This window comes from Eptatretus burgeri, chromosome 8, assembly GCF_056783735.1.
Source record: "Eptatretus burgeri isolate ZD-2024b chromosome 8, Ebu_testis_v1, whole genome shotgun sequence".
In the NCBI taxonomy this organism is placed as follows: Eukaryota; Metazoa; Chordata; class Myxini; order Myxiniformes; family Myxinidae; genus Eptatretus; species Eptatretus burgeri.
Genome location: NC_140968.1, coordinates 33442375 through 33459584, shown reverse-complemented (window position 1 = coordinate 33459584; position 17210 = coordinate 33442375). Strand labels below are relative to the sequence as shown.

The following is a 17210-nucleotide window of genomic DNA, read 5'->3' as shown; positions in this document are numbered from 1 at the left end:
GGTCTCCTGGTTAACAAGTCACAACAGCAACACTCACACTTGCCTTGAATTGTCGAGTCTGGGTTTGATCACTTATTGGTATATGTACACCTGAACAAATTTGCAAATTTCTGGTCACACCACTTCCAATCGACCGTCAACTCTGGTCAGCCGGTTCGTGAAAGATTTGTGCCAAAAGCTTTCCCCAACCAACGTCACAAGGCAGGAATAATGTGAATCATTAAAGATGTAGCGATGACAACTCACCAAATTTTTGTCGAAAGACACCATGGGATCTTTAACGCCCGTTAAGTGATGCTAGAAGACAGAACACCTGAGGGGGACAACGCACTTTGTGATGCAACCACCCTGTGACTCACAAAGCGGATAGCTTATTGTAGGGTCGGGAATTGAAGCCGATTAGATGGCTCAAGAGTAAATGCGATACCCTTGCACCAACCCGTCTGCGGGTAGGATGAGTTCACCTTTCAAAGACATAATTCGACCTTTTCCATTGGGGCTGGTGGTTCAGTCATTTGGAGTCTGGAAGGCCAAGCAACCGAGTGATGAGCCTTTTGTGGTGTGTGTGTGTGCTTGGTTCGTGTCACCTGAGGCAAAATCTCTCTTTAAACCAGGTAAGTAAGAACTTTCTTCGATAGAAACTAGAGTAATTCAACTGCGCGCAGTCGACGGGTATGCCACCGCTCTCCCACACAAACACTTGAGTATTGACATATTTGACCCTTGACCTTTATCGTATCTGGCCCAAAATCTAATCAGTTAATTGCCCTGTCTAACTTTACATTTGTACCAAGTTTGATGAAATTCTATCCAATATTTCTTGAGTTAGGGTGTAAACAGTAAAATTTCAGAGTTTGACCTTGACCTTTGACCCTTGACGTTCATCACATCTGGCCCAAAATCTAATCACTTAATTGCCCTGTCTAACTTTACATTTGTACCAAGTTTGATGAAATTCTGTCCAATATTTCTTGAGTTAGGGCGTAAACAGTAAAATTTCAGAGTTTGACCTTGACCTTTATCACATCTGGCCCAAAATCTAATCAGTTAATTGCCTTGTCATACTTTACCTTTGTACCAAGTTTGATGAAATTCTGTCCAATATTTCTTGAGTTAGGGCGTAAACAGTAAAATTTCAGAGTTTGACCTTGACCTTTATCACATCTGGCCCAAAATCTAATCAGTTAATTGCCTTGTCATACTTTACCTTTGTACCAAGTTTGATGAAATTCTGTCCAATATTTCTTGAGTTAGGGCGTAAACAGTAAAATTTCAGAGTTTGACCTTGACCTTTATCACATCTGGCCCAAAATCTAATCAGTTAATTGCCCTGTCTAACTTTACATTTGTACCAAGTTTGATGAAATTCTGTCCAATATTTCTTGAGTTAGGGTGTAAACAGTAAAATTTCAGAGTTTGACCTTGACCTTTGACCTTTATCACATCTGGCCCAAAATCTAATCAGTTAATTGCCTTGTCATACTTTACCTTTGTACCAAGTTTGATGAAATTCTGTCCAATATTTCTTGAGTTCGGGCGTAAACAGTAAAATTTCAGAGTTTGACCTTGACCTTTGACCCTTGACCTTTATCACATCTGACCCAAAATCTTATCACTTAATTGCCCTGTTTAATTTTACCTTTTACCAAGTTTGATGAAATTATACAATTTGCTTCTTGCGTTATCGCGTAAACGAAAATCCGGATGGACGGACGACCCGGAAACGTAATGCCTCCGGTACCCTTGGTGCGAAGGCATAAAAACCCAGCACCGCTTGGGTTAAAGGGAATCTCCAACCTGAGCCAGGTACAAACGCTGAATTGCATTCACGACGTTACCTATTTTCCACCGATGAAGGTAAACGGCCGCGAGAGGTTTATAATAATACAAAAGCCTTAAAGGCGCTTCTTTATGACCGCAGCAGAATGTGATCACATCACAGCTGCCTTGAAGTCGACTTTAACAATCAAACAATTTTCTCCGGTTTGCCACGTCAGGTGTACGATTTTCCACGTTGCTCGTCATCACCATATGTATGTCGTCTTTACCTCGTGTGATCGACAATCTCCTCTTCATAACTAGCCTAACTAATCGAGCACCGACTCCGCGATTCTCCGGTCCCGAATGGCGCCGTTTCCTTGCGTACTCCTTTTCTTCGTGCCCTTGTTCGGGTCTCTACGCGTCTCCAGCTCGTCCGAGCTAACCTTTGAACTCCCAGATAACGCAAAGCAGTGTTTTTACCAGGAGGCAGCCAAGGATGTGAAGAGCACGCTGGAATATCAGGTAGTTGAGCGTTAACGCAGCAATTGATGCCACGATGGCCTAACCGACTTTTACCAGAACCTCGTCACAAGGATCGGCTCGTTTCAGCACATTGTGGTGATTTACCTCACCGGACGAGTCGGGGGTGTTGTGGTGATTTACCTCACCGGACGAGTCGGGGGTGTTGTGGTGATTTACCTCACCGGACGAGTCGGGGGTGTTGTGATTTACCTCACCGGACGAGTCGGGGGTGTTGTGATTTACCTCACCGGACGAGTCGGGGGTGTTGTGGTGATTTACCTCACCGGACGAGTCGGGGGTGTTGTGGTGATTTACCTCACCGGACGAGTCGGGGGTGTTGTGGTGATTTACCTCACCGGACGAGTCGGGGTGTTGTGATTTACCTCACCGGACGAGTCGGGGGTGTTGTGATTTACCTCACCGGACGAGTCGGGGGTGTTGTGGTGATTTACCTCACCGGACGAGTCGGGGGTGTTGTGGTGATTTACCTCACCGGACGAGTCGGGGGTGTTGTGGTGATTTACCTCACCGGACGAGTCGGGGGTGTTGTGGTGATTTACCTCACCGGACGAGTCGGGGGTGTTGTGGTGATTTACCTCACCGGACGAGTCGGGGTGTTGTGGTGATTTACCTCACCGGACGAGTCGGGGGTGTTGTGGTGATTTACCTCACCGGACGAGTCGGGGGTGTTGTGGTGATTTACCTCACCGGACGAGTCGGGGGTGTTGTGGTGATTTACCTCACCGGACGAGTCGGGGGTGTTGTGGTGATTTACCTCACCGGACGAGTCGGGGGTGTTGTGGTGATTTACCTCACCGGACGAGTCGGGGGGTGTTGTGGTGATTTACCTCACCGGACGAGTCGGGGGGTGCTGTGGTGATTTACCTCACCGGACGAGTCGGGGGTGCTGTGGTGATTTACCTCACCGGACGAGTCGGGGGTGCTGTGGTGATTTACCTCACCGGACGAGTCGGGGGTGCTGTGGTGATTTACCTCACCGGACGAGTCGGGGGTGCTGTGGTGATTTACCTCACCGGACGAGTCGGGGGTGCTGTGGTGATTTACCTCACCGGACGAGTCGGGGGTGCTGTGGTGATTTACCTCACCGGACGAGTCGGGGGTGCTGTGGTGATTTACCTCACCGGACGAGTCGGGGGTGCTGTGGTGATTTACCTCACCGGACGAGTCGGGGGTGCTGTGGTGATTTACCTCACCGGACGAGTCGGGGGTGCTGTGGTGATTTACCTCACCGGACGAGTCGGGGGTGCTGTGGTGATTTACCTCACCGGACGAGTCGGGGGTGCTGTGGTGATTTACCTCACCGGACGAGTCGGGGGTGCTGTGGTGATTTACCTCACCGGACGAGTCGGGGGTGCTGTGGTGATTTACCTCACCGGACGAGTCGGGGGTGCTGTGGTGATTTACCTCACCGGACGAGTCGGGGGTGCTGTGGTGATTTACCTCACCGGACGAGTCGGGGGTGCTGTGGTGATTTACCTCACCGGACGAGTCGGGGGTGCTGTGGTGATTTACCTCACCGGACGAGTCGGGGGTGCTGTGGTGATTTACCTCACCGGACGAGTCGGGGGTGCTGTGGTGATTTACCTCACCGGACGAGTCGGGGTGCTGTGGTGATTTACCTCACCGGACGAGTCGGGGGTGCTGTGGTGATTTACCTCACCGGACGAGTCGGGGTGCTGTGGTGATTTACCTCACCGGACGAGTCGGGGGTGCTGTGGTGATTTACCTCACCGGACGAGTCGGGGGTGCTGTGGTGATTTACCTCACCGGACGAGTCGGGGTCGCTGCGGTGATTTACCTCACCGGACGAGTCGGGGGTGCTGTGGTGATTTACCTCACCGGACGAGTCGGGGGTGCTGTGGTGATTTACCTCACCGGACGAGTCGGGGGTGCTGTGGTGATTTACCTCACCGGACGAGTCGGGGGTGCTGTGGTGATTTACCTCACCGGACGAGTCGGGGGTGCTGTGGTGATTTACCTCACCGGACGAGTCGGGGGTGCTGTGGTGATTTACCTCACCGGACGAGTCGGGGGTGCTGTGGTGATTTACCTCACCGGACGAGTCGAGGGTGTTGTGGTGGAGTTTTTGGGGACATTTGGCTTTAATGGAGGCCACAAACACCACCTCGTGTTAGTATTCTATCAGAAATATTTTGTGGGAATTTTTTATGAAGTACGTACTATGACGAAGGGAGTAAGTACGTACTTTACAGACTATTAGAATGTGAATGTCCGTAATATGCTAACGTGTGTACGACTGTACGTCCATAAAGTACGTACTATTAGAATGCGAATGTCCATCAAGTCTGTCATATGCTAATGTGTGTATGTCTATAAAGTACGTACTATTGTTGTGGGGCCAGGTGTCAGTGGCGAGCATGACCGCGAGATGGAGCAGTAGAGTCGGCTCCACCGAACACCCAGAATTTATAGGTTGTCACCCCGGATAACTCCGGAGCCGACGGGTCCCTTATCGGACCGAAGATCGCCAATAGGTCGGCCACGTGGGATAGGGTCGATTGCCAATTTCAATTTACCTAAATACCCACGTCGTCCAAACTACCGGGGAAATTCACCCTCGGCAGAATCTGCGCGATCCGGGCCGTTACCGAATCGTACCTCGAGCGGAGAGTTCCAGATTCCTGCCGGGCCGATTCCACGATTAGGGCAACAATGAAGCCTCCTAATTCCCGTTCGCAGCGCGGCAAACTAATGATAGAAAGGACAAGGACAAGCTGGGACATTCAACACGAGGGGAATTTATTTACAATGGGGGGAAGGGAACACACAAAGAGCAGATTTATCCGAATATATTCCAATGTACAATAACGCAAGCACTTAACGATTCTACTTGGAGATGGGCCCACACTCGGACACACACCCAAAGAAATTGACCCCGTCGGGTCTTTATTGAAGGTTCCCAACTCGAGCGAAGATGAGCTGGAAGCCAGAGCTATCTTGGACCTGTCCACCACGTGTTGTCTTCAACGTCCTGGACCGGCGGGTCTCAAACCCGCAACCACGATGCCATTCCAGGTACCAGGGACGGAGGATGAAGGGCAGATGCCAACCAGCGCGAGGGCGGACAATGCAGCGAGCGCCAACAGGCAAGGCCAGGCGATTCGGGACGATCTGGCAGACAAAAACCTACTCCTGCTTCCAGACTGATCGCCCGAACAATTATTCACTCCTTCTCCAGAGGGGAGGAGTCGCCTCCTTCAACCCGCTCACCCTCACTGGACGGTTTTGGTGCGCAAATGCATTCGTCGCCCCCATGATTGGCCAAAATGGGTGCAAAGTCCGCTGATTGGACCAAGGGGGGGGGTGGCGGGCATCACGGTGGACCGCCCCTCAAACAGGAAGAGGAGTAATATTGTTCTGCGTTTGCTCTCATTGGCTGACCGATGGCAAACTCGCTCGCATCTCTCTGATTGGTCAAGAGAGACGCTAAGTCCTTGTTGAACTCTGCCCACCACGACCGTTATGGCGTGAGGATGGAGCGAAGGTGTTATTGTTGCAAGTGATTTTAAAACGTAAAAGAAAACCCTGACTATCAAAATAACTCAGCAGCGCACGAACATTTAATCACCCATTAAACATAGAACGGGACCCTACCCAGAAACACATACTTACCGATATAACTGATCTGTAAGGACTCTGGCTGTTGTGTGCTCATGGCTGCCAGATTCGTAATACTATTACAATGCGAATGTCTATCGAGTACGTATTATGCCAATGTAAGTACGTCTATAAAGTACGTACTATGAGAATGCGATGTATATCGAGTACATGATATGCCAATGTAAGTACGTCTATAAAGTACGAACTATGAGAATGCAAATGTATATCAAGTATGTATTATACCAATGTAAGTATGTACTATTAGAATGCGAATGTATATCAAGTACGTATTATGCCAATGTAAGTACGTACTATTAGAATGTGAATGTCTATCAAGTCCGTAATATGCTAATGTATGTACGTCTAAAAGTACGTACTATTAGAATGCGAATGTATATCAAGTACGTATTATGCCAATGTAAGTACGTCTATAAAGTACGTACTATTCGAATGCAAATGTCTATCGAGTACGTAATATTGTTGCGACTCTGGAAGCCATGAGCACACAACATTCAGGTCCTATAGCTCAGTTATTTCAAGAAGTGAATGTGAATAGCTAGCTCGCTTTCCCTAGTCTAATGGGTGAATAAATGTAAATGCGCTGAGTTACTTTGATAGTCAGGGTTTTCTTTCATTCTTTACACCCTCACAACTACGACAACGCCAGCATCACCTTCACCACGCTCTGGCCGATGCCATCGCCTACGTGCGTGTCAGCACGTACATGGGCGGAGCCCACGCAGAATACAGTTCCTCTGGCTGTTTGGTGGGTGGATGCCACGCAGAAACATATTTCTCTGCCTGTTTGGTGGGCGTAGTTCAAGGAGGACCCTCGTGGCGGCCCTCGACCAATCAGCGTGCTACGGGTGGGGTGACCGCCGCTCAGCCAATCAGATCCAGCGACAGGGAGAAAGGGGTCTGCGTGACGTCACCACGCCTCCGGGCCAATCAATGGACTTGCCGCTAAATTTGGCCAATGACAGGGCAACGAGCAGTTCTGCATGCCAAAACCATCCAGTAAGGGAGAGTGGGAGGGGTGGAGGCATCCCCCCCCTCGGGAGACGGTGAATAAGGGTGCGGCGCGATTTGGACCTCGGAAGAAGAAGGGAGAGGAGAGCCGACAACACCAAAATAAGGAGAGGAGAGCTGACAACAACAAGAAGAGGAAGAGAAGAGGGCTTGAGAGGCACCATTCCCCACGAGAGCCGCAAGGGTTGCACACCACGTCCCTGCCCACAACACCGAGAGCTCGAGGTTGAGAGATCCTGCAGCCAACAAGAACTGCAAAGGGGTGCGCGCCGTCCCTCTGAAGGATACGGAGGAGAGGTTTGGTTGTCAGAACGAGCGCCGAGCGGAGCAGAGGAGGCTGATTGTGGCTCGCCTCTCGCTGGTGTCTGGGTTCGAATCAGCTTGAAGACCACACGAGGTGGACAGGTCCGAGGCAGGCTCGAGTCTTCAGCTCGCCTTCCCTCCGAGCTGGAGGCCTCAATAAGGTGTGTGTGTGTGTGTGTGTGTGTGTGTGTGTGTGTGTGTGTGTGTGTGTGTGTGTGTGTGTGTGTGTGTGTGTGTGTGTGTGTGTGTGTGGTGCCGGTCTAGTAAGTAATAAATTCTATAAGCGTTCTTAGCTGTACATACGTGCTTCTCTATATTCGGATAACTCTGCTTCTCACGTGCTTCCCTCCTTCCCTCCATTAAATATAAACCCATGTGTTAAATGTATCAGTTTGTTTTGTTTCTTTTATTGGTTTAACACTGTGTGTATTGGAGAATTAGCCAGGCTGTTGCCGCTGTAAAGGGACATTTGGACCAACGGAAGCTCGGTGGCCATCCGCTCGGGCCACACACGGTTCGAGTACGCTATCGGCTCATTCCGTACGAGCTTCGTCGAGGGTGAATTTCCCCGGTAGTTTGGACGATGTGGGTATTTAGGTAAATTGAAATTGGCAATCGACCCTACCCCACGTGGTTGACCTATTGGCGAACTTCGGTCTGATAAGGGACCCGTCGGCTCCGGAGTTATCCAGGGTGACAACCTATAAATTCCGGGTATTCGGTGGAGCCGACTCCACTGCTCCATCTAGCGGTCGTGCTTGCAGCCGATACCCGGCCCCACAACAATATGCCAATGTGAGTACGTCTATAAAGTAGGTACTTTTAGAATGCGAATGTCCATCAAGTACGTACTATTAGAATGTGATTGTCTATTAAGTACGTACTATTAGAATGCGAATGTCTATCAAGTACGTATTATGACAATGTGAGTACGTCAATAAAGTGCATATGAACATGCCGAGCGGTATGAACGGCTTTTTTGGTATGAACGGCTGAGCGGCTTTTTTGAACATACCGCGCCGAGCACTGAAGTTTGGAAATCTGACCTCGAGAGTTAATTAATCATGTACACGGGCTTCATTCGAACACCATTTCCGCCATTCTTTCCACGGGGTTTCTTACCGGCACGAGAGACACCGGTGCTTGCCCCACTTTAACATCAATCGCTCCATCTCATGATCCCTCGTCCCTTAACACGACGCGCATTCCATTTATCCTAATGTATTCATTTTTTTATATTTAAAAGTTCCTTTAATAACGTTATTATGTAAACATAAATAATTATGGTTTTAATTGGGTTTTCGAACAGACCGAGCTGAGTGCGCTGGAAATCGAAGGATGTGTGTGCTTGGCGCTGAACAGCAAACCGCAGGAACTCATTCGTGTTCCCATAATGCATCTGGCTTTTTTTTGGTGGTACCATACTGTACTCTACACTGTACAGTTACTTCTCGCTTAACGTTAAGTTCTTCAAAAGTGTGACTTCAACTGAAGCAACCTTTTAAGCGAATCCAATTTCCCCTTTCAAAGTAATGCAAATAGGAGAGTTATCTTCCAGGGAAAATTTTTTTTTTATAGTCAGACAAAAGACATTATTTACATATGGAGTATAATTTTAAACAAACAATTGAATATTATCATCTCTAGTGTTGCTTCAGATATTCATTGGTTAGCTCTTCAGAAGTTGTGGAATGTCAGCTTCTTCCACCTCATCAAAACCCACTTTATTGGCCAAGCCGATGATAACTTTCTTCATCGCGGGGACAACATATTTAAATCCTTATTAGTCATTGACACGTTCGGGCCACAAATTCCTCCACACACCATTCATGCACACCTGAGTAACTTCAGCCCATGACCCACCGATCTTATCGATGCATAGTTCGCTGTATACAAGTAAGGCCTATACTGTATGTACTCTAGGTGGACTTGTACACTGGTATTTACGGTATAGTTTATACTGAAGCTTTATTAAAGCGAAAACCATCGGTTTGGTTCTAAATTTGAGGCAAAACGACTTTATAACGGAACGGTGAACGACTTTAAACGAGTATGTTCTCTTATAGATCAGCGACTTGATATATCGTGTATTTGTACACGTTGACCTCCCCTCAACTGCCACTGGGGTCTGTTGATTGTCTCCAAAAAGATTTGTATGTACACCTTGTGTTCAGTGTTGTGCTTCGGCAGTGCTCAAGTATTTCGTGATCATTTTCTGTAATGTGTTTTATTTTTAGGCTTTATCATCATTATTATTATTATTATTACTGTATGTATTTATAGCATCAATGTATTCATTATTCCTCTGCCGACTAAGTCTCTGGAGGCATTATGTTTTTGCAGATTGTCCGTCCGGCCGGCTGTGCGTCCGTGATAGGTTTTTGGTAACGTGATGACAAGTCAAACTTGGTGCAAATATATATAATGATGCAAATATTAACTGATTAGATTTTGGGGTCAAAAGGTCAGAGGTCATGTGAGGTAAAAATAATTGTTACTGCATTAAGTTGTGAACCAGTGATGGGATTTTGACCAAACTTGGTACAAGTATACAGTATGATGCAAAGGTCAACTGATTGGATGGAGGCAACAAGAGGTCAAAGGTCGAAGTCCGTGATAGGTTTTCGTTGCCACGATAACTTAAGAACAGCTGAAGAGATCCAAGTCAAACTTGATGCAAGTATGTATTGGTGGGGTCGGGTGAGAAGACCACTCGGTGGGGGAAGCTACGTCGATTCCCACCAGACTGTCCTGAATTGTAGGCCGTCACTCACGGATAATTCCGTGAGGCGGCGGGTCGCTTAACTGGTAGTGGATGCCAATAACTCAACCGCGTGACCTAGGGTCCTCCCGCCTATGGAATCGGGTTACCTAATTAACCACCGGGGAACCACGCCCTCGGTTTGCCTTGTCCGAACCAGATAACTCAACTGGATCGGATCACCTTTCCGGATCGGATGCAGCCGAGCGACACTGCCAAGGACGTACCGGTTAGAAGGAACGAACCGTTGGGAATGAAGACCCTGCTAAACTTGGATTCGAACCATGCTGGACCAATGAGGGAAAAGACAAAGGCGAGCTGAGAACATTTCTACAACAATTATTTATTTACAGCAAGCGAGGAAAAGCATGTGGCACAACAAATGTTTTTTTGGGTATGTAACGCAGGGAAAGAGGAGAGAGAGGTGTGGGGGGGGGGGTGCAACAATTATCCAAGCAACTTACTAAGCAGACACAGTGCAGACTTGACGTGAGATTATCTATCTATAATTCCAGCAATGTCTGTCTGTCTGCGACCGCCGTTTCTCGACAACCGCCGGTCTGATCTGATTGAAACTTGCCAGGAATATTGCCGGGGACCTGCAGATGTGCCTTTTCGAGGTTTGATGTCAATCGGACAATCGGTTCCCAAATTACGGCCATTTATCTGTCGACCAATGACAAGACACGGTGCTATGACTTCACGATTAATGTTTATTTATTTATTTATTATTAAAACATTTTTTGCACGATTGACGGTCCGATCTGATTGAAACTTGCCAGGAATATTGCTGGGGACCCGCGGATGTGCCTTTTCAAGGTTTGATATCAATCGGACGAGCGGTTCCCAAGTTACGGCCATTTATCTGTCGACCAATGACAGGACACGGTGCTATGACGTCACGAATGACGTCACAATTAATATTTATTTATTTATTTTTTTGCATGATTGACGTCACAATTCTTCTTCGTTTGATATGACGTCACAATCAATGCTGGGGATCTGAGTGTGCCTTTTCAAGGTTTGATATCGTTCTTTGTCCGTTTCAGCTGTTTCCCAAGGTTTGAATTAATTGTTCAAATTATTAATTAATCCAAAGGTTTGAATTTTCCCAAGGGAAACAGTCGTTTCCCAAGGGTTTGAAAGCTGTTTTTTCCAAAGGTTTGAATTAATTGTTGTGCTTGGTAGACATTTGTGAATACATTTACAGAGAGGGGCGAGAGAGAGGGGGCGTCACAATTCGAGAGAGAGAGAGAGAGAGAGAGAGAGAGAGAGAGAGAGAGAGAGAGAGAGAGAGAGAGAGAGAGAGAGAGAGAGAGAGAGAGAGAGAGAGAGAGAGAGAGAGAGAGAGAGAGAGAGAGAGAGAGAGAGAGAGAGAGAGAGAGAGAGAGAGAGAGAGAGAGAGAGAGAGAGAGAGAGAGAGAGAGAGAGAGAGAGAGAGAGAGAGAGAGAGAGAGAGAGAGAGAGGGCGAGAGAGGAGGGGCGAGACTAGGGGGGAGAGAGAGAGGGCGTCACAATTCTTCTTCTTCGTTTGATATGACGTCACAATTGACGCTGGGGACCTGAGTGTTTCCCAGGTGTTTCCCAAGTTATGGCCATTTATGATATGGTTGGTCCGATCTAATTGAAAAAATGCCCCAATTCAGTCGGCGTTTACGAGAGCGAAGGAACGAAGCTGCACATACTGGCACGCACCTATGGGCACTCACTAGTTCACAGTAACAACAATAAAAGATCTTCTACAGGCTTACTTAACAAACAGGTGCCAGCACACTCAGACACACACACAGAAAAAGAAGAAACCCCAATGAAAAAAAAAGGACTTTTGCAGCCAGGGAGGGAGGAGGTTGAGGTTATAGTTTTCAGTACATGGGTGTTTCGGGGGAGGGATGCTCCATGGTGTGGCACCCGACAATAACCGCATTGTTCTGGCCACAGCTGCACGTGTGGAGATCGTGTTCCGAACAGGAGGAGCTTGAGTGGAGAAGGGAGGAGTCCAGAAGGCGAGGGTGGAGCAGTAGGCGGGACCAGGCAGGATGCTTGTTCGAGAAGCAGGATGGTCGTGTGGCCGGAGACTAGGAACAGAAGGCGGGCCGTCGAGACGAGACGTCGGCGGAGTCAAGTTGCAGGAACACTCCGCGTGAAGACACCCACACCGAACACACAACAACCATTACACGGACGATTTCTCCTTGTTTTATGGAGGTCGGGGGAGGGGCCATTCCGAATCCGACCTCATCGCCTGAGTCGGCATTCCGACTGGCCCCGACCCCTCACGTGGTCCGCCATCCTGAGCCGGGTTTCGGCCAGACGCTGGTATAGCACGCCCACCTGGGTGCAAAAGCGTACGTGACACGCCGCACATGTCTGGCCTCGGGTAGACGGTGGAAGCTCAAAGCGCCAGTCTACTCCATTGTGCACTTTGCGATTTTGCCTCAGAAGTGATCGTTGGGGAGGGTACCGTGGGTTGTCATGCTGTGGTAAACGAGATGAGGGGGCAAGCGAGGCAGATTGACCTCAGAAAAGAAAAGGCAGGAATAAAATAAAAGGGAAAAATGATTTAATAATCCTTACCAATAGCCCATCGCAACGCACTGCCTTGTCCTCCCACTACACAAAAGGAAGGGGTCTATCTGCGTGTATATTAATGGCATAACTGACTCGGGACAACTATCTGTTGTACGCATGCTGTTCGGAGAACCGCAACAGTATAATGATTTATAAGCTTACGTAAACTGATTGATTAGGTTATGGGGTCAGAGGTCATGTGAGGTAAAAATGTGATATTTGAGAACACCTGAAGGGATTTAAATCAAACTTGCTACAAGTATGTAATATAATGATGTAATAATGTGTGAAGAGTGCCGTTCTAGTTTTTTATTTAAAACGCATTTAATAATTTTTTATGTAAAAAATAAATACGCAAGGTTTTGTGTTTGGGAACCAATTAATCACTTATTTAATGTATTCAAAAGGGATTTATTCTTCCGATTTACGAACACATTGTTTTTGGAACCTGGGGACTGTGAGTGTGTCTATAAAGTATGTACTATTCAGAATGTGAGTGCATCTATAAAATACGTATTATAAAAATGTGTGTCGATAAAGGATATATGATTGGAACGTGACTCTATACAATAAAACCAAAAATATCTGTTTGCTGTATGAACATAAACCTACGTTATCAATGCGTCGTCAACACATCAGCGCACAAACACCACTCAAAACCACACAAAATAATTCTTGGTGAGGGTCTGTAATCTCTGATTGTTCTTTCTCGTTGCTGATTGCATTGTATTTACAAGTCCAACATAAGCTGGTGGCACATGGTAATTCTGTTCAAGTTTTTTTTTTTTTACGTTTTTTTTGTTTTTAATTTCAATGGGACCATGGTGATACCTAATCACAACTCGTGTCAAATGCTTGTCGATTTCAGGTGATCACTGGAGGTCACTATGATGTTGACTGCCGTGTCGAGGATCCAGATGGTAAAATACTTTACAAAGAGACCAAGAAGCAGTATGACAGCTTCACGTGGACCACGTCCAAAGCGGGGGTGTTCAAGATTTGCTTCAGCAACGAATTCTCAACGTTTACACATAAGACAGTCTACTTTGACCTTCAGGTTGGAGACGAGCCTCCACTACTACCAGATATGGCAAATAGGGTCACAGCGCTTACTCAGGTATGGTTGGCTCCTGGAGACTGGTGATGGGATGCCATGCAGCACCCTTCTGTTGGTCATATTAACCCAAACCCTCTCTCCCTTCCCACCCTATCTCTCATAAAGGATGCTTTAAAAAAAACAAAATATTCCCAACTTGAATTTTGCAGACAATTTTACATAACATGGGCTACCTTTTCATAAAATAATAAAACTACTCTTTGCTACAAATTATTATTCCCATTAACAACCAGGTGTCTTGCATGCCAACTTGAGGTAGATAATTTTAGTAAATAGGTGATGTGTGCAGAAAACTAAAGTCAACCATGCTGCGAATCAAAGAGACACAGTCTGCCTCTTCCTATGGCAGATGGATGGTGTGAAGGTTGCAACCAAGCTGTCTCTCTGCTGGAGCTTCGTGAAGCAGTGCAGGATAGGGATTTTTCAAGAAATATGATCACTGATGTCACCAGAAGTGGGCCACAACTTTTTTTTTTGTATACCAATTTGAGGCTTGTGTAAGGGCTTATAACTTTATGGAACCAAATAATTAGGTCGGATTTATGAAATTAATTTGTTAATACGACATGTATTACAATTCCCTGCTCTAAGGGCACTTGTAGCATTGATTGGAGCAGTGAGGGGAATGAAAAAAAAAATGTACATTAGATTCTGCGAATGCTGGAGTGTGACATGATGGTGCAGTGGTAGTATACTTACTGTTGACCTGTGTAGTCTGGGTTCGATTCCGACTTGACAAACTGTCCGATTGCTGCTTTGCAAGCAGGATTTGCATCACAATGTGTGTCGTCCCTCGGATGGTCGTTGAGGATATTTGGTGAACAGGTGAGTTATCATCCTGAACAAATTACAAATTTCTACCACCTTCAGTCAAAAGTCTGGCCAGGACAATTGGCTTGTGAAAGACTCGGGTCCTTGTAACTGCTTTGGCAGCACCAATGTCCTGCATAAATGATGATGATGATGATGAAAGTTTGAGAACTTGTTCATTGGTATATTTTCATCCCAATAGCTTGAGATTGTGTCCTTGAGTAACAACCTTTTAATGTTTTTATGTGACGCAGAATTGGTTTTTTTCTTTAAGCAAGCTTTCACTGCCCTCTAATTTCACACACACACACACACAAACTGTCCACTTTACAGATGGAGTCTGCTTGCGTGAGCATCCATGAGGCAATGAAGACCGTCATAGATTACCAGACGCATCACCGCCTCCGTGAGGCACAAGGCCGCTCCCGGGCTGAAGACCTCAATATGCGAGTCTTGTTTTGGTCTCTCGGCGAGACGGTTGCATTGCTGTCCATAAGCTTGGGTCAAGTTCTCTTGCTAAAGAGTTTCTTCACTGACAAGCGTCCATCTACCTTAGGTTTTGGCTCTTAGCCACGGTAACATGGAATGCTGGTGTCGGTGAAGGGATTAAGTGGGATGGTTGTTGGGGTGGGGCAAAGCAGATGGGGTCATGACCAGATGTTGCAATGATATCAATCTTGCAAATTAATATTTGTTTGGACTCCCATTGATAATGAGATTTCTGTTACAAGTTTCACAAAGATTCTTGGTGATTCGGACTATAGAGAAACCATAACCCCAAAATATAATTTTGCTTCATTTTCTTTTTTTTTTTTTAATTTTATTTTATTTTACTTTTTGAATTGGCGTAAGGTGTAAAATATTTGGCAACGTTGTGGCGTTGGCGTTCGGCCCTAATCCAAAAGTTTGTGCAAGTTTGTTTTGAAAGATGTTTCGCAGTTTCTAGGGGAAAGTTTGATGACAAATAAAAGACTTTTATTGATGTTCAGGAAAATATTATGTAAATGATAAAAAAGTTTCTTTCTATAATAATATCAACAATTATCATCTTCAAATTTTTACTGTCCTTATGTGAATTTGAATGGAGGTTTGTTTTTTTTTTGGTTGTTTTTTTTTGTTTTCTTTGTTTTTTCAAACCTTTCGTGTTTGGAAGATCCTCGTTTAGAGTTGTGTTGGTGAAAGGATTAAAAAAAAAACTGGATTTACTAGCAGTTTGATCAGTTGAAATGGTCTGACTTGTTTGTATGACTGATTATTTCTGATAATACAAAGTGAGGTGCTAAATTTGAGTTCTATGTTAGAATGATGGTATTTAGGAAGTGATATTCAGGTTTGTGGGTAAGAGTGGACAGGCTGCTGGTTAAAGTATACCGGTATGTGACACCAGTAGGTCGAGCATTACAACACCACCATTTTGGAGGATGGGCTGTTGATATCTGTTCCTGCAACTTCTCACCACTTCCTCTTCATTTTGTACTTCCACCCTCATGTACATTTTATTCTCACAAAGTGGCATTTTTCCCTCCTTTGCTTCGTGGTGCGCCATTGTTCAAACTTCGCACGATTGGTGTATTTGTCATGTCCTTTATTAAATACATCTTTTTGGTAAACTGGATGTTGTGGAGCTTTGCTTCGGCATGTCCCACGGCCACAGTCAAATTCAACCCTTATTCAAGAATATAAACTACGATATAGTCGTGAAAATTGCCGATTTCTATTGGGATTCAGAAATGATATTTTCAAAGTTCATCTTTGTTTTTGCTCGATTTATTTTTTTCTTTCTTCATGTTTATTGTTGAATTTTTTTCTGTTTGGGAAGGGGGGGGGTGGAATTCTGCTTTAACTGCCATCTCCATCTGCAGATAGTCTCGATTGATGTTTTTATTTCTTAACTGGAATGGCACGAGTGGCTCAAGCAGGTAGAGTGGACAGGCTGCTGGTTGAAGTATACCGGTATGTGATACCAGTAGTGATTTAAATCAAACTTTGTACAAGTATGTATAATGATGTAATAATGTGTGAAGAGTGCTGTTCTAGTTTTTGATTTAAAACTCATTTAATAATTTTTTATGTAAAAAATAAATACACAAGGTTTTGTGTTTGGGAACCAATTCATAATTGGTTCATCTATTTATCTTTTGTGTAATTGCAAACATGATAGAGAGCAGAAAAGGGGCATGCATATGGAAATGATGGGGAACAGTTTGTTGTTAGTTATGGGGGTGGAGGGAGGGGAGGTGGTGTTGTACAGAATGAAATTAATTGATATTGGTCAAGTTGTAAAGAATTTGATGGTACCAAGAAATCGGTCCATTTGACCTGTCATTCTCTCCACCCTGTAATTTGTGTGTGAGCAGTAAAAGATAAATGGCTGTCTTTGCTTCAAGTGTTTGAGGTTATGGTTTTGGATCAGGCTAAGTGCCAATGCTCTTTCAGAAATGGCTTTTAAAGGTTTGCCAGTGATTTGAAGCAGTTGTGGTTAGGGGTCTACATGCATCAGAAAGGAACAGACAAGAAACGCTATTCTTCATGTACCATTCCCTATACGCACAGCAATGCTGCTGCTGAAGCAGTTACTAAACTACAAACCTGGTCGGGTCATCAATTCAGCTCAGGAAGTCAGGACAGGAATTTGGAATTGGTTCAGGATGCCCACAAAAACTCACTTATTCTTCATGAAGAACACTGGGATCTTTA

The 17210-nt window shown here is 45.7% G+C and overlaps 1 protein-coding gene across 4 annotated transcripts; it reads left to right on the top strand.

Moving 5' to 3' along the window:
- The first annotated feature begins 1713 nt into the window (after positions 1-1713).
- Positions 1714-16899, top strand: LOC147021482 (transmembrane emp24 domain-containing protein 7-like). Of its 4 annotated transcripts, none has more exons than XM_085891429.1 (3): positions 1714-1806; positions 13455-13703; positions 14847-16899. In XM_085891429.1, exons 1-3 carry the CDS (start codon positions 1729-1731, stop codon positions 15081-15083), a joined length of 564 nt encoding a protein of 187 aa, XP_085747555.1. In that variant the 5' UTR covers positions 1714-1728; the 3' UTR covers positions 15084-16899. The 4 variants fall into 4 exon arrangements, with proteins under 4 accessions (XP_085747555.1, XP_085747551.1, XP_085747550.1 ...); XM_085891425.1 differs by having other exon boundaries at positions 1714-1857; XM_085891424.1 differs by lacking the exon at positions 1714-1806 and adding an exon at positions 1969-2283.
- The last annotated feature ends 311 nt before the right edge of the window (positions 16900-17210 follow it).

Bases quoted from the DNA above. Each gene is read 5' to 3' on its own strand.
- LOC147021482 (XM_085891424.1), top strand. From the start codon at position 2,125: ATGGCGCCGTTTCCTTGCGTACTCCTTTTCTTCGTGCCCTTGTTCGGG. The intron at 2,284-13,454 runs GTAGTTGAGCGT...TGTCGATTTCAG, and splicing joins AGAGCACGCTGGAATATCAG to GTGATCACTGGAGGTCACTA. The intron at 13,704-14,846 runs GTATGGTTGGCT...TCCACTTTACAG, and splicing joins GGGTCACAGCGCTTACTCAG to ATGGAGTCTGCTTGCGTGAG.